Source organism: Hypomesus transpacificus, chromosome 1, assembly GCF_021917145.1.
Source record: "Hypomesus transpacificus isolate Combined female chromosome 1, fHypTra1, whole genome shotgun sequence".
Lineage (NCBI taxonomy): Eukaryota > Metazoa > Chordata > Actinopteri > Osmeriformes > Osmeridae > Hypomesus > Hypomesus transpacificus.
The window spans coordinates 2,261,932-2,279,460 of NC_061060.1; the positions used below are offsets into that span (position 1 = coordinate 2,261,932).

A 17,529-nucleotide genomic window follows, 5' to 3' on the forward strand; every position below is an offset into this window, starting at 1 on the left:
CACATCATCAGACCACCTGGTCACATCATCAGACCAGACCACCTGGTCACATCATCAGAACACCTGGTCACATCATCAGACCACCTGGTCACATCATCAGACCACCTGGTCACATCATCAGACCACCTGGTCACATCATCAGGCCAGACCACCTGGTCACATCATCAGGCCAGACCACCTCACTAGTAAACACACACCAATTTTGACTCTGACCACGATCTGTACGTTGTTGTGGGTAGAAGCTACATGGAGTCTGACCCTGGTGACCTAGTGATCACACTCTCTGACCCTGGTGATCTAGTGATCACGCTCTCTGACCCTGGTGATCTAGTGATCACGCTCTCTGACCCTGGTGATCTAGTGATCACGCTCTCTGACCCTGGTGATCTAGTGATCACGCTCTCTGACCTTGGTGAGCTGGCGGAGCTCCAGGATGTCTCCGTGGCCGAGGCCGTGAACGATCCTCTGCCTCTCCCGGGCCACGTCCTCGTCCTCCTCCCCGATCGGCCCCAGCTTGGTCAGGGTGCTGGTGGGCCTGCACACACACACACACACACACACACACACGGTGAAGTCTCTGTGATAGAGAGGGATGGCTTTACCACACACAGGCTGGGGGTTAACACCTGGTTGTGTGTGTGTGTGTGTCCTCTTACTTGGCCTTGAGGAAGAAGCGGTACTGGATGAGCAAGGTGATGATGAAGAACACGGCTCCCTCCACGGCCATGGCGAACAGGTTCTTCCCCACCATGTCCCACTCCAGAGGGGAACGCAGCCGGTTCTCCCCTGGGGACGAGAAACCAGAGAGCTTAGAGAACTGGCAGCACCACACCCACACACACACACACACACACACACACACACCCACACACACACACAGCAACAGAGAGCGTCTGGGCTCTGGAGAGAAGCACAGCACGTCTTACCAAATCTCTCCAGGGCGTCGGCCATGGCCTGGTTCTTCACCATGTCGATGAGGCCGCGGCCCAGGCAGAAGTGAGGGAAGATCAGGAAGACGTTCTTCAGGATGTCGTTGATGCCTCCGATCTCCTGGAAAACACAGGCAGGGAACGACACACCTTTCAGTCAACAGGGTTTAATGTAGGTCAGAGCAAACCTGCAGGTGTTGACAATGTTGTAAAGTAGCACGATAGATGGACTGAAATATAGATGGATAAGACAGATCTTAATTGATTTCAGAGGGGAATATCAATAATTATGGACGGATGAGATAGATATAAGTTACAAATGGCTGGGTTATAGATGCAATGGATAGATATATGCCTTCTTATTGCTCAGTTGACAGCGAGACAGAGAGAGTCACTGATCGTGGAGGGGGAGACTGGAGACTGTGGAGGCTAGGACCTACCTTGTCTCCAAACAGCTCCATGACGAAGGTGGAGATGGAGCCGTTGATGCCGATGAGGATGTTGACGCTGGTGAGAACCACGTAGGCCGTGCTGGGGATCTTGAAGAAGAAGGAGGCCGGGTACATCAGGGGGGTGATGGACCACCTGGGGGACACAGGGGGATGGATCAGGGGGAGAGTCAGAGTCAGGTGATCGCAGCGCAAGGATGTGATTGGGCCGTGGTGTTTGTTCAGAGTCAGGTGACCGCAGCGCTAGGATGTGATTGGGCCGTGGTGTTTATTCAGAGTCAGGTGACCGCAGCGCTAGGATGTGATTGGGCCGTGGTGTTTATTCAGAGTCAGGTGACCGCAGCGCTAGGATGTGATTGGGCCGTGGTGTTTGTTCAGAATCAGGTGACCGCAGCGCTAGGATGTGATTGGGCCGTGGTGTTTATTCAGAGTCAGGTGACCGCAGCGCTAGGATGTGATTGGGCCGTGGTGTCTGTGACAGCGTACCCATAGAGGAGCAGCAGCAGGGCCAGAGCAGGAAGGTTGTTGGACGACACGTAGGCCTTCTGCTGGAAGCTGATGAAGATGATGATGACGAGGGTGGCCGGGACCACGTAGTTACACTGCCACACAGCCAGGGTCAGAGGTCACAGTTGAAAAACAAGCTTGTGTTTACATCTTAGGTGTTACGCTTCTAAACAGCTCTAGTTCAACTTTTTGTGCTCCTACCAAAACGAAGACATTTGTGCAGTTTCATTTTCCATAAGGAGCACACGCACACACTGATGTCATCGTCGTTCCCTTTCACAATGTCCCCCCGCTGTCTCACCATGTCCCAGATGAAGTTGGCACACCAGTAGAGCAGAGGCTGAACGCCGTTGATGAACTGCATGTGTTTGGCCTTGCTCACTCTCTCCTGGATGAGGAACACCACGAAGCTGGCCGGCACGAAGGACATGGCGAAGATCACACAGATGGACACCAGCACGTCTACTGAGGTGGTCATCCTGGAGGGGAGGGGGAGGGAGGGGGAGAGAGAGGAGGACAAGTGCTCAGTGAGGTGGAATAACACACGAGATAACACTGTTGGAAAGTGTTCAGTCATCAAAGTGGTTTTCTGTTACAGCAAATGAAACCATTATATGGTACAAGACCTCGTTCCCTAGTAACAGGGTTATAGTTACGTGGCGTTGGATTAAGTATTCTGAAAGCAGCTACTAATGACCCTATGACTGCTTTGTGTAATGCAGTCATTGGTGAGGTAAGAACATAATGTTCTTACAAAGAACTCTGCCCACCTCTTCAGAGAACTCCTTAATCCAGTTTTGGTTGCACAGTATAAACCCTGTCAATACTGTGAATTCGAGCTGCAAAGTTCAGTTTGTGTCCCAGTAACGAGGCCAGTAGAGGAAAGAGATGGAGAGAAAGAGAGAGAGAGGTGAAAGCGGGGATGAATAAAATCCCTATGAATCCTTCCATCCATCTCGGGTCCCATGATCCTAACCCTAGTGGGGTACTTACAGTGCCACCTGGGACAGCTGCTCCTTGGTGAGGTTGAGGGGGTGGTTGAAGGCAGAGATGCCGTACTTGTTGGGGTCGTGACCCTGGGGCAGGTTGGCGCGCAGGATCCCGTTGTTCATGACGTTGATGAAGCTTCCCATGCTGTGCCAGCCTTTGTTGTTGAACCAGATCTAGGGGAGAGAGAGGGAGTCGAGGGGAGAGAGAGGGAGTCGAGGGGAGAGAGAGGGAGTCGAGGGGAGAGAGAGGGAGTCGAGGGGAGAGAGAGGGAGTCGAGGGGAGAGAGAGGGAGTCGAGGGGAGAGAGAGGGAGTCGAGGGGAGAGAGAGGGAGTCGAGGTTTATACGAGGCAACATACTGTCTGTCTTCAGCACCCAGAAAGTTTCACCAAGATGGTTGTATTCTGCGTGACAGTGGAAGAGAGGAATACTTGGATTTGTTTAGGTCTTTTCATCGTGGCATTTCAAGTTTTTTTTGCTTTATTATTTCCATGTGCTCGAGACTTTGTGCACTTTAGTAGAAGCAGGAGAGTGTTGATAGGAGTGCAACAAGCCACGTACCTTAACGTTGTTCTTGGTGTCCATACCGTTGATGAAGCCAGACAAACCGTCGAGGAATCGATCTGCTGCAGCTCCCTGAAATAAGCAAAAAAAAAAACTTTTCAAAACCGATAAATTGGTCTTGGTGGATGGAAGCAGCGATGGATGTTTCTCTATCAAATTATGACAATCGGTCTAACCTTCTGCAGTTCGAAGATCTTCCGGACTCTATCGATGGCGTCGTCGATCTCGTCAGCAGGGGGCAGCACCTGCGTGCTGCGGGCACCGAAGGAGAATCCTCCGTACCTGCACACCGTTCAGGATTACATTACATTTACATTTAGTCATTTAGCAGACGCTCTTATCCAGAGCGACTTACAGTAATTACAGGGACATTTCTCCCGAGGCAAGTAGGGTGAAGTGCCTTGCCCAAGGACACAACGTCATTTGGCAGGGCGGGGAATCGATCCGGCAACCTTCTGATTACTAGTCCCATACTCTACATAAAACTTTATTTGTACTGCCCTTTTTACAAGCAATGTCACAGAGGGCTTCAGATATGCCGTCGGAGCAGCACCTCTAACCAACCTAAACCCTCTGAGAAGATGAGGACAAACTCTGAGTGTTTTCTGTCTGTGTGGGTGTGAAACAATTTACAATCATGTCAACAAAGTGAAACTGACTTTTCACTGTATGAAAATTATATTTGTAAAAAAAAAAAAACATACCTAAATTCGTTGACCCAGATCTTGTTCTTCAGACTAAAGACAATAGAACATTCCGTTGATTAATAACATGGTTTGTCAAAGTTAGCATAAACAGAAGTGTTCTCCTTCAGATAGGGCATACGGTGTACTGTATGTTATACCTCTTCCCAATAATCTGAGCATAAGTCTTCACAAGGTAATCTGAGATGTTTCTTCCAGTCAGGTTGAGCAAGGTGTCAGTGGCACTGATTCTAATCTGAGTGACAAAAGCAGGAGGTTAGTTCTATGAATCAGATTACACAATCAGATTTCTGGCAACAGACCCTGGTGTGTTTTATATTAACGATGAGGTTCCTGATCAAAGTTCAACCCTGGTAGCCCAGATGATATTTTACACCATGCCTGGTATAATACAGAGTGTTCCTTGACTCAAACCACCACAATACTGTTAGAACCCCACAATACCCCTTTTCATTTCTGCTTTATTGTGACACGGTGTAGAATGACAGGAAATGTGGTAGAGAGAGGGGAGGACATGCAGGAAATCACTTCAGTCATTTCAGTCATTTGTAAACACTCCCAGTCTCCCCAGGCAAGGTCAGGTGTCTTAGAGGTCAAAGGTCACGGCTCCTGAGCGGTCAAAGGTCACGGCTCCTGAGCGGTCAAAGGTCACGGCTCCTGAGAGGTTAAAGGTCACGGCTCCTGCTCACCTGGGGGGGCGGCAGACCGCCGGCTCCTGCTGGACACTCTGGAAGCATCTTTTTCTGTCCGTTGCAGGTGCAGAAGCAGGGGGGCGACGGGTTCTCCATGGTCCAGTTCCCTGAGCTGAAGAGGCTCTGGACACTCTCTGGAACCTCGGGGGCCGACCAGTCCTCATCGCCCATCGTACACGGAGCGTCACTACAGAGAGGGAGGGAGAGAGAGCATCACTACAGGGAGGGGGGAGAAAGAGAGAGCATCACTACAGGGAGGGGGGAGAGAGAGAGAGCATCACTACAGGGAGGGGGGAGGGAGAGAGAGCATCACTACAGGGAGGGGGGAGAGAGAGAGCATCACTACAGGGAGGGGGGAGAGAGAGCATCACTACAGGGAGGGGGGAGAGAGAGAGAGCATCACTACAGGGAGGGGGGAGAGAGAGCATCACTACAGGGAGGGGGGAGAGAGAGAGAGCATCACTACAGGGAGGGGGGAGAGAGAGAGCATCACTACAGGGAGGGGGGAGAGAGAGAGAGCATCACTACAGGGAGGGGGGGGAGAGAGAGCATCACTACAGGGAGGGGGGAGAGAGAGAGAGCATCACTACAGGGAGGGGGGGGAGAGAGAGCATCACTACAGGGAGGGGGGAGAGAGAGAGAGCATCACTACAGGGAGGGGGGGGGGGAGAGAGCATCACTACAGGGAGGGGGGAGAGAGAGAGAGCATCACTACAGGGAGGGGGGGGAGAGAGAGACAGAGAGAGAGAGACAGAGAGAGAAAGGCTTTGTGTCTCCTCTCCAGGACACACAGGACTCACGGCATAGTTTCTCCCTCCATGCAACGGGTTCCAAACGCAGGGCTGTCCGTCAGGGCTCGGAGCAGAGCCTGCATGTTCACGTCCTGGGGGGCGTCGTCACTGAGGACAGGGGCGGAGAACAACCGTCACATCCTGTCTCAAGCCGCCCGTCTAACACAAGGCTGGTCCCCTCAGAGTACCTTTCCCTCAGCCTAACAGCTGACAGGTCAGGGACAGGGAACGTAGGGGCGACCAAGGAAATAACTTACAGGAAACGGCCCGGACGGGAATCGAAACCAGGCCCAGAATATGCTCTATTTGTATATCACTTGGGATAGAAGCCTAGTGCTGAGGGCCAGGGCTCCGGAGGGGCTACCTGATGAAGGTGACCTGCTCCTCGTACATCCAGGGCTGCAGCTCCAGGCTGGGGTACTTCCCAAAGGGAGGCACGATCAGGCTGAACACCAGGGCGATGCACACAAACACAGCAGGGAGCACGATCTAGCAGGAGAGGAGGACACCGGTCACACAGCCGTCACACACCAACACAACCACACTGACGCATGGCATCTGACTGCAGGACAGGAAGTCACCGGTTCCAAAAACAACCCTGGACTTTGTATAGCTCGGTGATTGGAGCATTTGACTCCAGAACAAAGGTTGCAGGTTCAACCCCCCCATACTATAACCATCATATCCCCACTACAAGATAACTGCAGTGATAACAACACATCTCAACTACCCACAGATACATTGTTACAGGCGTAGGACTAAAGGAAGAACAAGAAAGGTGAATCCAGTTTGGTCGTACCTGAGCGAAGAAGCCTTTTCGGGAGCGACGAGCATACAGAAAGCGCTTCCACATCAGGGCGATAAACTGCTGTTTCTTCAGACTCCAGCCAGTCACCTGGTATGAGCCCTTACCGTCAAAACAACCCAGCATGTCGGTCTCTTTGGGCTCTACATGATAGAAAAAACAGGAGCTGTTAGCAAGCCTTTATAATCAATCCACCAAAGTTTACCCAAATCTAAAATCAGACAGAAGTAATCAAACTAAGTGTTCTACTGTGTATGTGTGTGTTACAGAGTGTATGTGCTGGAGAGTGTGTGTGTGTTACAGAGTGTGTGGGTGTGTGTTGCAGAGGGTGTGTGTGTGTTACAGAGTGTATGTGCTGGAGAGTGTGTGTGTGTGTGTGTTGCTGAGTGTGTGTTGCCGAGTGTGTGTGTGTTGCGTTACCGGGGTCTGCATCAGAGTCGTTTTCATCTTTGTTTTCGTCGTCCTCGGTCAGAGGTTTGAGGCAGCTCTGGTGGTCGCCGCCGAAGGCGTGTCGCCGCCGCCGACGCACAGGGAGAGTTCCGTCTAGACAGAGAGAGAGGGGGGGGGGGGAGGGGGAGTTGAGCTATAGCCTTGAAAGGTGCAACATCCCCACAGTGCTGCTGGAAGGAGGCCTCACCTGAAGGGACCTCTGTGTCGACTCCATTGTCCTCCGCCACCTTCAGGAAGATCTACGAGTACACGGGAAAAAGACCCGGTCAAAAAACCCTGACACACACAGACAGCACAGAGAAAAACACAGACCCTACAAAGTACAAACCTTCAACGAAACTAGGTTTCATGAATACACGATTAACCGTGGACCGACAATACCAACGTTTAGTGGTTAATACTATCGCCAAAGCCAATTTAAAGACAATATCGCTGATGTAACGCGCAAACCAAAAGGCGCCGCCCCCCACCTCCTCCAGCGTGGTGTCGGAGACGCCGTAGCTGGAGATGCCCAGGGCAGACAGGTGCTGGTCCAGGTCTTTGAAAAGCTCCACGAAGGCTCCGTCCTTGGCCGCACCATAGGGCAGGATGTAGGTGAGCTCGTGGCCCAGGTCCTCCACCAGGCGAGCAGCGTGCACATGCTTGAAGATCAGGCTGGAGATCAGAGGCACGTCCGGGGGGACGAACGTGCCCTCACTGATGGAGGCAGCATGGCCGTTCTCTGGAGTGGGACAAAGAAATATTATCATTCAATATTGAGGATGTTGGTTGCTTGTAATACAATTTTATGCAAATTACGGTCTGCATTTTTCAGATGCGTTTATCCAAAGCGACCTACAGTGAGGAGTTGAACCTGCAATCCCCTTGATCTGCATCGCAAACGCCATAACCATTATACTGTACCCATCCCCAAATCGATGACCTTGGTTGGATGCTTACCGATGGTGGCTGCCTCGCTCTCGTGCTCGCTGCCGAGGCCTGCGTCCGAGCTGCTGACTGAGGCACACTCCTCCTCCTGGGACAGGGTGCAACAGGTCGAACATCATCATTATTGTTTATATTCTGTGCTTTTATCATCTTCTTTGTGTGCGTGTCCCCCATACAACAGCTGTGAGCCCAGCTCCACCCTCAGCTCCACCCCCAGCTCCAACCCCAGGAACACCCTCAGGAACACCCTCAGCTCCACCCTCAGTTCCACCCCCAGCTCCACCCTCAGGAACACCCTCAGCTCCACCCTCAGCTCCACCCTCAGCTCCACCCTCAGGAACACCCTCAGCTCCACCCTCAGCTCCACCCTCAGCTCCACCCTCAGGTGAGAGGAGAGAGGTTTCAGACGAGGCTCCTGCTTTCTCACCTTCTTGCTGAAGGAGACGGTGCTGGAGGAGTTCCTGCAGGAGCTGAGGGAAGGTTCTGGTTCCTTCTTCACCAGCGTGAGGTAATATCCTGTCCCCAGCTGGTTCTTCAGGTAGAGGGAGGAGCCCACACAGCACAGCTTCCCATGGGAGATGATGGCGATGCGGTCTCCCAAGATGTCCGCCTCGTCCATGTGGTGGGTGGAGAGGATGATGGTGCGACCTGAGGGGGAGGAAGGCAAGAGGTCGCTGGTTAGTGGAGAGTTGTTTGTGAAGGGTCCTTCGGTGCAGTTTGTTTGGATACAGAACTGTGTGTGATTTGTGTGGTGTGTGCAGCATTGTTATTTGATACACTGCTTTAATACTGCTGTTAAAACATAAATACCTCTCTATGTTCCATCCAAAACATCCATCCATCCTTTTAACCATTTTCATAACCTCTGCCAAAAACTCGAGTCATTTCTAAAGCATTCTCCTCAACGTGGCCGCCAGCATTGGGATTGGGGGGTTACCTTGGCGATAGTTGAGAAGGAGGTCCCAGATGCCCCTGCGAGCATAGGGGTCGACTCCAGCAGTGGGCTCGTCCAGGATCACGACCTTCGACCCCCCCACAAAGGCCAGCGCCACGGACAGCTTCCTCTGCATGCCCCCCGACAAGGTGCTGCTCCGGGAGCAGCGCTTGTGAGACATGCCCATGTCCTGGAGGGACTGATCCATGTCCCCCTTCACCTGCTCCTCAGACAGCCCCTTCAGGCGGGAGTAGAACCAGATGTGCTCCTCCACCGTCAGCCTGAGGGACACGTCAGTTCAAGTCTTTTATTTGTCAGGTACACAGAACAACACAAGGTTAGACTGGGCACTGAAATTCTTAAGACAAGACAATGCAAGCACCTGGCATAACATAACATATAAGTACACAGAACATAATTTACATCTATGCTGAGCTTAAATAACGTCTGATTTGGACCATTCTAAAAACACTGCAGTAAAATGCATATATAGTCAATGTTGGGGGTCAGATGGCTGAGCGGTTAGGGAGTCGGGCTATTAAATCAGAAGGTTGTTGGTTCAATTCCCGGCCATGCCAAATGACATTGTGTCCTTGGGCAAGGCACTTCACCCTACTTGCCTCGGGAAGAATGTCCCTGAACTTACAGGAAGTCGCTCTGGATAAGAGCGTCTGCTAAAATGACTAAATGTAAATAAAGATAAACATGAACAAATACAATAAAGATTCAACACAATCACACCCTCTCTTCCAAACGTCCTCACTACACCTCAGCTCTGGACGGAAACAGACTTTCTCTACGTCACACAGTGTTCAAGCCCCTGGCCGTGTTGTGGGCCGAGCAGACGGTGGGCGATGAGGTCTTACATGCTGAACAGAACGTTGTGCTGAGGACACACCCCCAGGCTCTGTCTAATGGTGCTCAGCTCCGATCGGATGTCCCTCCCCATGATGTAGGCTGTGCCAGAGGTAGGCGGGAACAGGCCGGTTAAAATAGACCTGGACAAACAACAACAGTTTATGTATTTTTTGTTGTTTTTTTTACATTTGACTTGATTTGAGATGTTGGTTGTAGTATATCTGAGTGTGGCAGTGTGCTTACATGGTGGTGGTTTTCCCTGCTCCGTTGTGACCCAGGAAGGAGGTGATCTGGCCCTCGTAGAAGCCCAGCGTCAGGCCGTCCACCGCTAGCTTCTTCCCGTGGCGGTACACCTTCACCAGGTTCTCTATGTACACCCCCGGCTCCAGGTGGGCTGGTTCCTCCTCCACACACACAGCTGGACAACAACAACAATGTCAACAACAACGATGAACGATGATGTGTTTTGTGATGTATGAACATGTGTTTCCCACAGAAGAAATTGGAGCCAAGAAAAATCAAACCCCAAAAATGAGCACGTCACCTCCACGGTTTCCCTTGCGACCCTGAGGGACTTTGGTCTTCCTGTTCTCTCCTTCTCCAAACCAGTAGGACTTAGTGAAGGGGAAGAACCAAGACCTGGGAATCCCATACTGACCTGAAACACACACACACCACACACACCACACACACACACACACCACACACACCACACACACACCACACACACACCACACACCACACACCACATACACCACACACACCACACACACACACCCCAGAATGTGTATTAGTGACTGCAAAGCATCCCAATTGAACAACCTCACAAAAAGCGACATCCACGTTCAAACTCACCGGGGAAAACCGACTCGATGTACCAGGTCATGACTCCGTAGAGGAAGGAGTCACAGTACATGAGGATGATGGCGGTGGTGAGGCTGTAGCTGTCCCCCTCCATGGGGCTGGACACCAGGTTGCTCCACTGGATGCCCACCCCCTGCTCCTCGTACAGGGCAAAGTACTCACAGCCAAAGCCGAACGCCACCGGAGACAGCAGGCTCTGGAGACAGGAGCACAAGGTAGTCAGTCTCTCTGAGGAGGACACAGTCTCTGAGGAGGACACAGGCTCTGAGGAGGACACAGGCTCTGAGGAGGACACAGGCTCTGAGGAGGACACAGGCTCTCTGAGGAGGACACAGTCTCTGAGGAGGACACAGGCTCTGAGGAGGACACAGGCTCTCTGAGGAGGACACAGTCTCTGAGGAGGACACAGTCTCTGAGGAGGACACAGTCTCTATGAGGAGGACACAGGCTCTCTGAGGAGGACACAGTCTCTGAGGAGGACACAGGCTCTGAGGAGGACACAGGCTCTCTGAGGAGGACACAGTCTCTGAGGAGGACACAGTCTCTGAGGAGGACACAGTCTCTGAGGAGGACACAGTCTCTATGAGGAGGACACAGGCTCTGAGGAGGACACAGGCTCTGAGGAGGACACAGGCTCTCTGAGGAGGACACAGTCTCTGAGGAGGACACAGGCTCTCTGAGGAGGACACAGGCTCTGAGGAGGACACAGGCTCTGAGGAGGACACAGTCTCTCTGAGGAGGACACAGTCTCTGAGGAGGACACAGTCTCTATGAGGAGGACACAGGCTCTGAGGAGGACACAGGCTCTGAGGAGGACACAGGCTCTGAGGAGGACACAGTCTCTGTGAGGGTAGAGCAGAGTAGAGTAGAACAGAGCAGAGTAGAGCAAAGCAGAGGAGAGCAGAGTAGAGTAGAGTAGAGCAGAGCAGAGTAGAGCAGAGCAGGGTAGAGCAGAGTAGAGTAGAGCAGAGCAGAGTAGAGCAGAGTACAGCAGAGCAGAGTAGAGTAGAGCAGAGTAAAGTAGAGAAGAGATTCATTGAGACTGTGACTTCATTGTGTTGTACTCACAGCGATGACCTTGCCCCCAAACCCCACGTAGTCCTGCCAGGCTACACACAGCACGTAGGGCAGGTACAGCGTGAAGTAGATGATGCCTCCGCACGCCGCCGCCAGGTTGGCCCGCGCAAACGCCGTGCTGATCAGGAAGCACTGCATGATGGTTACCACGGCGAACGAGCCCAGGAACAGGAACACCACCCCTGGGTCGCTGTAGGGGAGGAGGTTACCCATCTGGAGAGGAGAGAGGAGGAGGGTTCATGTCTGAAGACAGGAGGAGGAGGAGAGGCGGAGGGGATGCTTGCTCGCAGGAAATAAATGGAAACAATAGATCTGGACACGGTAGATATGGACAGTTTGGACACACACACACACACACTCCAGAAAGCGTCCAGTGTTACCTTCAGCAGCACCACCAGCAGCCCGGCGCTGACCAGCAGAGGGATCAGGCTGCTGATGAACCAGCTGAGCCACAGGATGCCGTTGTTCAATCCCATGATCCTCATGGTCTCCTTGAGGCGCGCCTCCTTCTCGTAGACCACGCCCTTGATGATGATAGCCACAGAGTACATCCAGGCCAGCGTCATGAACAGAGGCATGGAGCGGCTCATCACTCGCAGGAACCTGGGGGTCAAAGGTCAGACGGGGAAGGTTGGAGGTCAAATGGGAAGGGGGGAATCATAGTGGTACAGTCTCAACTGAGAAGATGAGTGCTGTGTGTGTGTGTGTGTGTGCCTTGCATGTCTATGTAGTAGGAGTGAGACGTGAGGCGTGTGTGTCCTACATGTCGTCTACGTAGCAGGGGTAGGGTGTGTGTGTGTGAGAGAGAGAGCCCTACATGTCGTCTACGTAGCAGGGGTAGGGTGTGTGAGAGAGAGAGCCCTACATGTCGTCTACGTAGCAGGGGTAGGGTGTGTGTGTGTGAGAGAGAGAGCCCTACATGTCGTCTACGTAGCAGGGGTAGGGTGTGTGTGTGTGAGAGAGAGAGCCCTACATGTCGTCTACGTAGCAGGGGTAGGGTGTGTGAGAGAGAGAGAGAGAGCCCTACATGTCGTCTACGTAGCAGGGGTAGGGTGTGTGTGTGTGAGAGAGAGAGCCCTACATGTCGTCTACGTAGCAGGGGTAGGGTGTGTGTGTGTGAGAGAGAGAGCCCTACATGTCGTCTACGTAGCAGGGGTAGGGTGTGTGTGTGTGAGAGAGAGAGCCCTACATGTCGTCTACGTAGCAGGGGTAGGGTGTGTGTGTGTGAGAGAGAGAGCCCTACATGTCGTCTACGTAGCAGGGGTAGGGTGTGTGTGTGTGAGAGAGAGAGCCCTACATGTCGTCTACGTAGCAGGGGTAGGGTGTGTGTGTGTGAGAGAGAGAGCCCTACATGTCGTCTACGTAGCAGGGGTAGGGTGTGTGAGAGAGAGAGCCCTACATGTCGTCTACGTAGCAGGGGTAGGGTGTGTGTGTGTGAGAGAGAGAGCCCTACATGTCGTCTACGTAGCAGGGGTATGGTGTGTGAGAGAGAGAGCCCTACATGTCGTCTACGTAGCAGGGGTAGGGTGTGTGTGTGTGAGAGAGAGAGCCCTACATGTCGTCTACGTAGCAGGGGTAGGGTGTGTGTGTGTGAGAGAGAGAGCCCTACATGTCGTCTACGTAGCAGGGGTAGGGTGTGTGTGTGTGAGAGAGAGAGCCCTACATGTCGTCTACGTAGCAGGGGTAGGGTGTGTGTGTGTGAGAGAGAGAGCCCTACATGTCGTCTACGTAGCAGGGGTAGGGTGTGTGTGTGTGAGAGAGAGAGCCCTACATGTCGTCTACGTAGCAGGGGTAGGGTGTGTGTGTGTGAGAGAGAGAGCCCTACATGTCGTCTACGTAGCAGGGGTAGGGTGTGTGTGTGTGAGAGAGAGAGCCCTACATGTCGTCTACGTAGCAGGGGTAGGGTGTGTGTGTGTGTGAGAGAGAGAGCCCTACATGTCGTCTACGTAGCAGGGGTAGGGCATCTGCTGGATGTAGACCCCGGTCTTCTCCTTGGTGCCCGTCACGGCTCTGATGATGGCGTGCTCGATGACGTCCTGCAGGTAGGAGAAGCCCCCCCAGATGTAGCGCATGTCCTCGAAGGGGTCGGCCCTGGGGCCTGGGTCCCAGTACCTGGGCCACGGAGAGGACAGGGGGGCAGGGTCAAAATACATTCACAGAGAGGGTGTCTGGAACGTAACCTCTCCCCACACCCCCCCAGCCACACAAGTGTATGAGAGAGAGAGAGGGCTGGCAAGATTGTGAATGACAGAGCGAGCGAGCGGGAGACAGATTGAGCGAGCGTGTGGGAGACAGAGCGAGCATGTGTGCGAGAGCGAGCAGGAAACCTCAAGAGTGATAACTTACGCGTCTTTGATCTTGTTGGTGCGCTCCACGTTGTCGATGTCCATGCGGATCTTGTAGTTGACCTTGGCAGGAAGCTCCGAGCTGTTGGTGTCGATGTCAGGAAACACGATCCCCGCCCAGAACTTCCTGTCTTCCATGAGGACAAGAGACTTGTTGACCATCCTCTCCTCATTGGCCACCGGCTCCAGCTTGTCCAGGTTCACACACTGAGAGGACACAAGAACCACAGAGTAAACAACCAAGCCCGTCGCCACACAGCCCTGGGACCCCAGACCCCCCCCGGATCTCTACTGAAGCTGAGCCAATCGAATAAGGGACGGGGGCGAGGAGAGAGAGGGAGAAGAGGAGGTTCGCTAGGTTCAGGAGTGACTTGCTGCAGCTGTGTTTGTACTCAGTCAGTTCACGTTACATTGTTGGGTCGAGCTAGCTTCATGTCAGGCGCCAGTGGGAGAACTACGAGGACTAGTTTCGCTTCCTGTTTCAGAGCAATCCATGATGTCACTGATCCGGTATGTCAAAAGATTATTTGGCATAAGTATGGCAGAGCATTGCAAAAGATGTGATGTGCATGAGAACTGAGGTGGGATTTTCCACCAAGGATGAGGAGGAGGGAAATGGGCCAACATGCTAAAATACAGATGGCCCAAGAAGAGAGGGAAGGAAGAGAGAGAGAGGGAGGAAGAAGAGAGGAAGAGAGAGAGGAAGAGAGAGAGGAGGAACAGAGAGAAGCGGACCTCCATGAAGCGGGAGATGCTGGTGACGGCCTGGTCGGTCTCGTTGAACACATCCCTCCAGGTGAGGGCCGTGCCGGGGGCCCGAGGGGCTGTGGACTGCTTGGCCAGGAAGCTAGAGAGATCATCCACAGTCCATGACGTGCCCACCAGCTGTGCATGGAAGTAGCTGGCTGAGGCATTGTTCTTCAGCAAGGTCTGGAAGGGGAGATGGAGTGTGAGACAGTAAGAGAGAGAGAGTGTAAGGGCTTCACATTTACCCACAGATCAGCACCTAAGACACCCCAAACCCAGCTGTAAACACTAAGGTAGAGAGACAGAGAGAGAGAGACAGAGAGCGAGAGACAGACAGCGAGAGAGAGAGACAGAGAGCGAGAGAGAGAGAGAGCGAGAGAGGTCCACCTACCCTGACGAAGTCCATCTCCTCGCTGCTCTCCATAAAGGTCCACACCTTGGGTCTCATCTCATCCCACATGCCCCCCAGGTGCCTGAACACACCCAGCTCCTGGAAGGTTCTGTTCACCTGAGAGAGAGACAGAGACACACACACACACACACACACAGAGACAGAGATAGAGAACCACGCATGAGTACCCGGAGGAGCTGTAACCACAAACTATGCTACTCCTGAGAAGACTAGTACGAGCTCTTGCGTGCGTGTGTGTTAGGCAGGGGGTAAACCCTGTGGTGTGGGGGAGGTGGAGAGGTGATACCTCTTGTATGATCTTGAAGGTAGCGGGAGTGTGAGGGGTGTAGAGGATCTGGCCCATGAGCAGGGGCTTGAGGGCCTGCCACATCATCTTGTAGATGGGGCTGGACTCCATGTTCCTCATGATGCTGTTGCAGTACGGCGCTGACCACGGAAACACAGAAGGGACAAAACAGTTAGGTCCTCCACTGAAGACCACAAGGCTGGGATGCTAAGCCTCGATGTAGGAGGGCTGAGAGGACCAGGGTCACATCAAGTCTGTGGCTCGTTACTGCTCAGACTCCAGGTGGGATCCATTTTTATCCAAATTGACATGCAGAGGGGGGATCTGAACCTGCATGATCTCACAGTCGAATGCTCTAACCACCCGGGCTGAAGCCCTCCCTAGGTCACGTCTTACTGGAGGAGTTGTCGTAGGCTGCGTCGGCCTCCTCCTCGCTGGCGTTGCCGTGGTTCCCGAACAGCATCTTGTAGTTGCTGTCCTCGTACCAGTTGAGGGACTTGATCTTCAGACCGCCCCCCTCGGGGTGTCCACACACGATGCGAGACACAGCCTTGTACATGGTGCTGGGCGACGACGTGGCGTTCTGCGTCAGGAACATGATCTCGTTACGCAGGTCGCTCCAGCTCTTCATGCCGGCCAACTGGAGGAGGAAGACAGGAAGATGTCACAGGAAGACAGGAAGTGACATGAACACGGACCCTCTTCCTTGACTCTCTGACCACCGGAATGCTGATAGAACGATGCACTTCTGATCCCTGATGTTTTCAGTTGATTCAGCAACCTCTGTGGTTTAGGAAAGAGATCATTTGCCACTTTAGGTGGTACTGTTTAGAACAACGTTTTGAAAGAACCTCACTAATCTGTCTGGTTTGCATTAGCTGTGTGTTTATGATGCTTAAGGGTGTGTGTGTGTGTGTGTGTGTGTGTGTGTGTGTGTGTGTGTGTGTGTGTGTGCATACAAGGAGCAGAGGCATTCAGAACACAGTAACCAGCTCCAGATAAGGATTCCTAAAAAAAAACATGCTTTCTCCAACTGTCTTGGGTGTTTATGCTTTCCTGGTGAAATTAGTGCCCCCTCTTCATTTTTCTATTTCTAACATTCTGTAGACTCATTTCCTCCTTTCCTACCATCATGCCTTCTCTCTTTCACAGCCAACTTCCTCATCCGATATCAAAACAAAGAGCCAGGGTCAGACAGAGAGGAGGCTACTGCCGCTCACTTCAGCGCCTCACTGAGGCCAGGGAGGCTGGGGGAGAAAGGAGGCTGGGAGGAGAGGGGAGGCTGGAGGAGAAAGGAGGCTGAGGGGGAGAAGAAAGGAGGCTGGAGGAGAAAAGAGGCTGGAGGAGAAAAGAGGCTGGGGGAGAAAGGAGGCTGGGAGAAGAGGGGAGGCTGGGAAGAGAGGGGAAGCTGGGGGGAGAGGGGAGGCTGGGAAGAGAGGGGAAGCTGGGGGGAGAGGGGAGGCTGGGAAGAGAGGGGAAGCTGGGGGGAGAGGGGAGGCTGGGAGGAAAGGGGAGGCAAGGGAGGCTGAGGGAGAAAGGAGGCTCGAGGAGAGGAGGCTTGAGGAGTGGGGAGGCTGGGGGGAGAGGGGAGGCTGAAGGAGTGGGGAGGAGCCTACTTGGTGCTGCCTGAGACTGGCGTTGAGATTAGATAAATTCCTGTCTGGCCCTCTCCTCCTCCTCCCCCTCCCCTCTGTTCTCCTGTCTGGCCCTCTCCTCCTCCCCTCTGTTCTCCTGTCTGGCCCTCTCCTCCTCCTCCCCCCTCCCCTCTGTTCTCCTGTCTGGCCCTCTCCTCCTCCTCCTCCCCTCTGTTCTCCTGTCTGGCCCTCTCCTCCTCCTCCTCCTCCCCTCTGTTCTCCTGTCTGGTCCTCTCCTCCTCCTCCCCTCTGTTCTCCTGTCTGGCCCTCTCCTCCTCCTCCTCCTCCCCTCTGTTCTCCTGTCTGGTCCTCTCCTCCTCCTCCCCTCTGTTCTCCTGTCTGGCCCTCTCCTCCTCCTCCTCCCCCCCTCTTTTCTCCTGTCTGGTCCTCTCCTCCTCCTCCCCCTCCCCTCTGTTCTCCTGTCTGGCCCTCTCCTCCTCCTCCCCCTCCCCTCTGTTCTCCTGTCTGGCCCTCTCCTCCTCCTCCTCCTCCCCTCTGTTCTCCTGTCTGGCCCTCTCCTCCTCCCCCTCCCCTCTGTTCTCCTGTCTGGCCCTCTCCTCCTCCCC

At 53.4% G+C, this 17,529-nt stretch overlaps 1 protein-coding gene across 1 annotated transcript in view; it reads right to left on the minus strand.

The window, feature by feature from the left end:
* The window catches only part of abca1b (ATP-binding cassette, sub-family A (ABC1), member 1B), a 38,899-nt gene that overhangs the window by 7,374 nt on the left and 13,996 nt on the right, over positions 1-17,529 (minus strand). Inside the window, 33 exon segments of the mRNA XM_047025207.1 lie at positions 409-535; positions 657-786; positions 927-1,050; positions 1,370-1,514; positions 1,865-1,980; positions 2,187-2,364; positions 2,879-3,048; positions 3,435-3,509; positions 3,614-3,719; positions 4,142-4,174; positions 4,282-4,376; positions 4,831-5,020; positions 5,634-5,732; positions 5,989-6,113; positions 6,424-6,572; positions 6,850-6,972; positions 7,067-7,118; positions 7,350-7,600; positions 7,819-7,894; positions 8,234-8,454; positions 8,744-9,021; positions 9,607-9,738; positions 9,842-10,016; positions 10,143-10,256; positions 10,454-10,658; positions 11,531-11,752; positions 11,920-12,142; positions 13,475-13,651; positions 13,886-14,091; positions 14,620-14,814; positions 15,023-15,139; positions 15,330-15,469; positions 15,726-15,969. Of these exon segments, the coding sequence (XP_046881163.1) occupies positions 409-535; positions 657-786; positions 927-1,050; positions 1,370-1,514; positions 1,865-1,980; positions 2,187-2,364; positions 2,879-3,048; positions 3,435-3,509; positions 3,614-3,719; positions 4,142-4,174; positions 4,282-4,376; positions 4,831-5,020; positions 5,634-5,732; positions 5,989-6,113; positions 6,424-6,572; positions 6,850-6,972; positions 7,067-7,118; positions 7,350-7,600; positions 7,819-7,894; positions 8,234-8,454; positions 8,744-9,021; positions 9,607-9,738; positions 9,842-10,016; positions 10,143-10,256; positions 10,454-10,658; positions 11,531-11,752; positions 11,920-12,142; positions 13,475-13,651; positions 13,886-14,091; positions 14,620-14,814; positions 15,023-15,139; positions 15,330-15,469; positions 15,726-15,969 (5,013 nt within the window).